Source organism: Merops nubicus, unplaced genomic scaffold, assembly GCF_000691845.1.
Source record: "Merops nubicus isolate BGI_N331 unplaced genomic scaffold, ASM69184v1 scaffold10779, whole genome shotgun sequence".
NCBI classification, from domain to species: Eukaryota; Metazoa; Chordata; class Aves; order Coraciiformes; family Meropidae; genus Merops; species Merops nubicus.
Genome location: NW_008633046.1, coordinates 1 through 2,530, shown reverse-complemented (window position 1 = coordinate 2,530; position 2,530 = coordinate 1). Strand labels below are relative to the sequence as shown.

General features: G+C 50.7%; 1 protein-coding gene across 1 annotated transcript in view; it reads left to right on the top strand.

Moving 5' to 3' along the window:
- LOC103780429 (dnaJ homolog subfamily C member 17-like) overlaps window positions 1-2,495 on the top strand; it is a gene marked incomplete at both ends in the record, with an annotated part of 2,703 nt that extends 208 nt beyond the window's left edge. The window contains 4 exons of the mRNA XM_008948102.1: window positions 1,052-1,110; window positions 1,459-1,546; window positions 1,861-1,943; window positions 2,399-2,495. Coding sequence (XP_008946350.1) covers window positions 1,052-1,110; window positions 1,459-1,546; window positions 1,861-1,943; window positions 2,399-2,495 — 327 coding nt within the window. The remainder of the gene's footprint in view (window positions 1-1,051; window positions 1,111-1,458; window positions 1,547-1,860; window positions 1,944-2,398) is intronic.
- Window positions 2,496-2,530: the final 35 nt, after the last annotated feature.

The following is a 2,530-nucleotide window of genomic DNA, read 5'->3' as shown; positions in this document are numbered from 1 at the left end:
AGGAGTTCTGCCCAGTACTGGGGCACAGCTCTGGTTTGTAAGGTTGAATTCATACGGGTTGGGTTTAGAATCATCAGTGTTAAGTCAGCCCTGAAATAATATTTGCAGCTCTCAGAGTCTTCCCACATGGTGCCTGAATCCCAGGCCTTTGGCCGTGCTGGCCCCAGTGCTTCCTGGCTGGTCCTTGTTAAAGTAGTTCAAATTAATATTTATTAATTAATATTAAAATGTATCAAAATTCATACCTCTCACAGCCAGATCTTCATTAGCAAGCTTACAAATCGTGTTGCCTCTGGGGATGCCTCTTTTTGTCTGTCAGAGAGCACGCCCTGGCTCTGCAGAGCTGAGTGCACCTGAACTGCTGGCAAGGTCTGGCATCTGCAGCCACATGTGGCAGTGACCAGCAGTGGGGACAGAAGGATGCTGTCCCTCAGGACACCTCAAGATAAACATCATTCTCCAGCTTGTATTTTCCAGTTCGAGGGGTGACAGTGTTAGAGATTGAAAATGTATAACTTTAGTACAGAGAAAACTTCCCCACTAGGGGGGAGAAAACCCAAAAGGTTAGCAGCACCGAGGGCTTTGATACCTGCAGGAGGCTGAGAAGGATTTGAAGTGTGCAGGGAGGCCCCTGGCTTGTGTGTGTGCCCTTGCAGGGAGGAGGGCAGCAATGCTGATGTGAAATATCAAGCAGCTTGAGTCTCAGGCTGAAAAGCTCTTGATAGAGTTTGTTTGTAGCAGTGTGTTCCAGGCTGACTGTGAGTTGGGGAACACAGTTCTGGAGGTGGCTTCTGTTGAACTCCCCTTTTTCAAGATTTTCCTTAAGGGGAAATGGTCCCAGGGTTTGTTTCTTAATTTACACTGGGTTTTGTGTAATGAGTGTTGTGCTTTGAGCTGAGGTGGTCCTGGCTCTAGGCTGGCTTACAAATGCTTTGGAAAGGTGATGATTCTTTATGATGTTCTGCAGGTCTCTTCCATAAGGGATGGCCCTTCCTGGCCCATCTCCAGGCATGGTTTTCTGCATCTTACCCTTTTTTCTTCTAATTCCCAGCGGAAGTCTTCCACCAGCTGTCCCAGGCCTTAGCTGTGCTGACAGATGCAGCAGCGAGGGTAAGGATGGGGTCCTTGGTGGTGGTGGGACTGGGGGGTGTTACCCTCTGCAGACACGCTGCAGAAGGAGCAGAACTTCTGTCCATCCTGCCCTTTTCTGGGAGAACACACACACACACACACACACACACACACTGTCTTCACGCTTTCAGGCTCCATCTGGAGATCCTTGGGCCTCCTCTCATCTTTTCAGGATGTTTGTGTTAACTTCCAAGACTTTCAGGAGGGATGGTGGCAAGAAGCAGAAGATGCTTCTCCTCTGCTTACCGTGTTGCAGTAGCTGGTCTTGCTTTTCTTCACTCCTTCCATTTGCTCTCATTTCACACCCTTGTGTTGGTTCTTTGGCAGGCAGCGTATGACAGAGTGAGGAAGGCAAAGAAACAAGCTGCAGAAAGGACCCAGAAACTTGATGAGAGGCGAAAGAAAGTAAAGCTTGGTAATAAATCAACTTCATTGTCTCTTGGCTCAAAATCTTCATTAGCCAAGTGCTTGCATTTCTGCAGTCAGCACTGATGAACCTGCTCAGGGTGTGGGTCCTTTGTGCCCAGGGCAGTGTCACAGCCTTCTGAAGCCTCCTGCACTGGGAAGCAGCTGGGGGCTTTGGTGATCCACTGATGTGCCCGGGCAGAGGAGAGGGAGCAGAGCTTTGGTGCTGGTGTGCTTGTAGCCATGTTTGTGATCTTGCCATCCACCTCTGGTCAGCAGTGAAAATTCTTTGGATTGTTTTAATTTTGTTTTCTTTCTCTGCAGATCTTGAAGCCAGAGAGCGAGAAGCCCAGACCCATGAGAGTGAAGAGGAGGAGATCAGGACAACGAGATCATTAGAACAAGAAGTAATCATAAATTCTTTGTTTTCTTTGCTTCTCCTGAGAAGAATTGCTGAAAGTTTTTACAACCATGATGAAAACTATGTGATGAGATGCAGCAAATCTATGTATAGCAGCAGTCCTCCACCCTTGAGGTTAAGGGGTGTGTGAATGAGGCGTGCAGAAGGAATCCTGTAGCAGTCTGGCAGGTGTGTTGCCTGCCCTTTGCAGACACTAAGAGCAGTGAATTGGGTGTATGCTGGCTGGTAGGGCCTGTGTCACTGGGAACGTGAGGGGTCCAATTTTACCAGCACTGGAGCTGTCCCAGGGGAATTAGCAGGAGGGTTGCCCCAGAAGAGGGGTGTCAGACAGAAGCTCTCCCTGTCAGTCTGTAGCTGGCCTGGAGCCGTGCCCTCAGCGGTGCCCTCAGCGGTGCCCTCAGCGGTGCCCTCAGCTCTCCTGCTCCCTCCCCTCGGCTCTAGATAATCCGCCTGCGTGAGGAAGGCTCCCGCCAGCTGGAGGAGCAGCAGAGGCTCATCCGGGAGCACATCCGGCTGGAGAGAGAGCAGCCCGGGCGAGGTGAGGGCGGGAGGAGGGTGGGAGGGGCTGGGGTG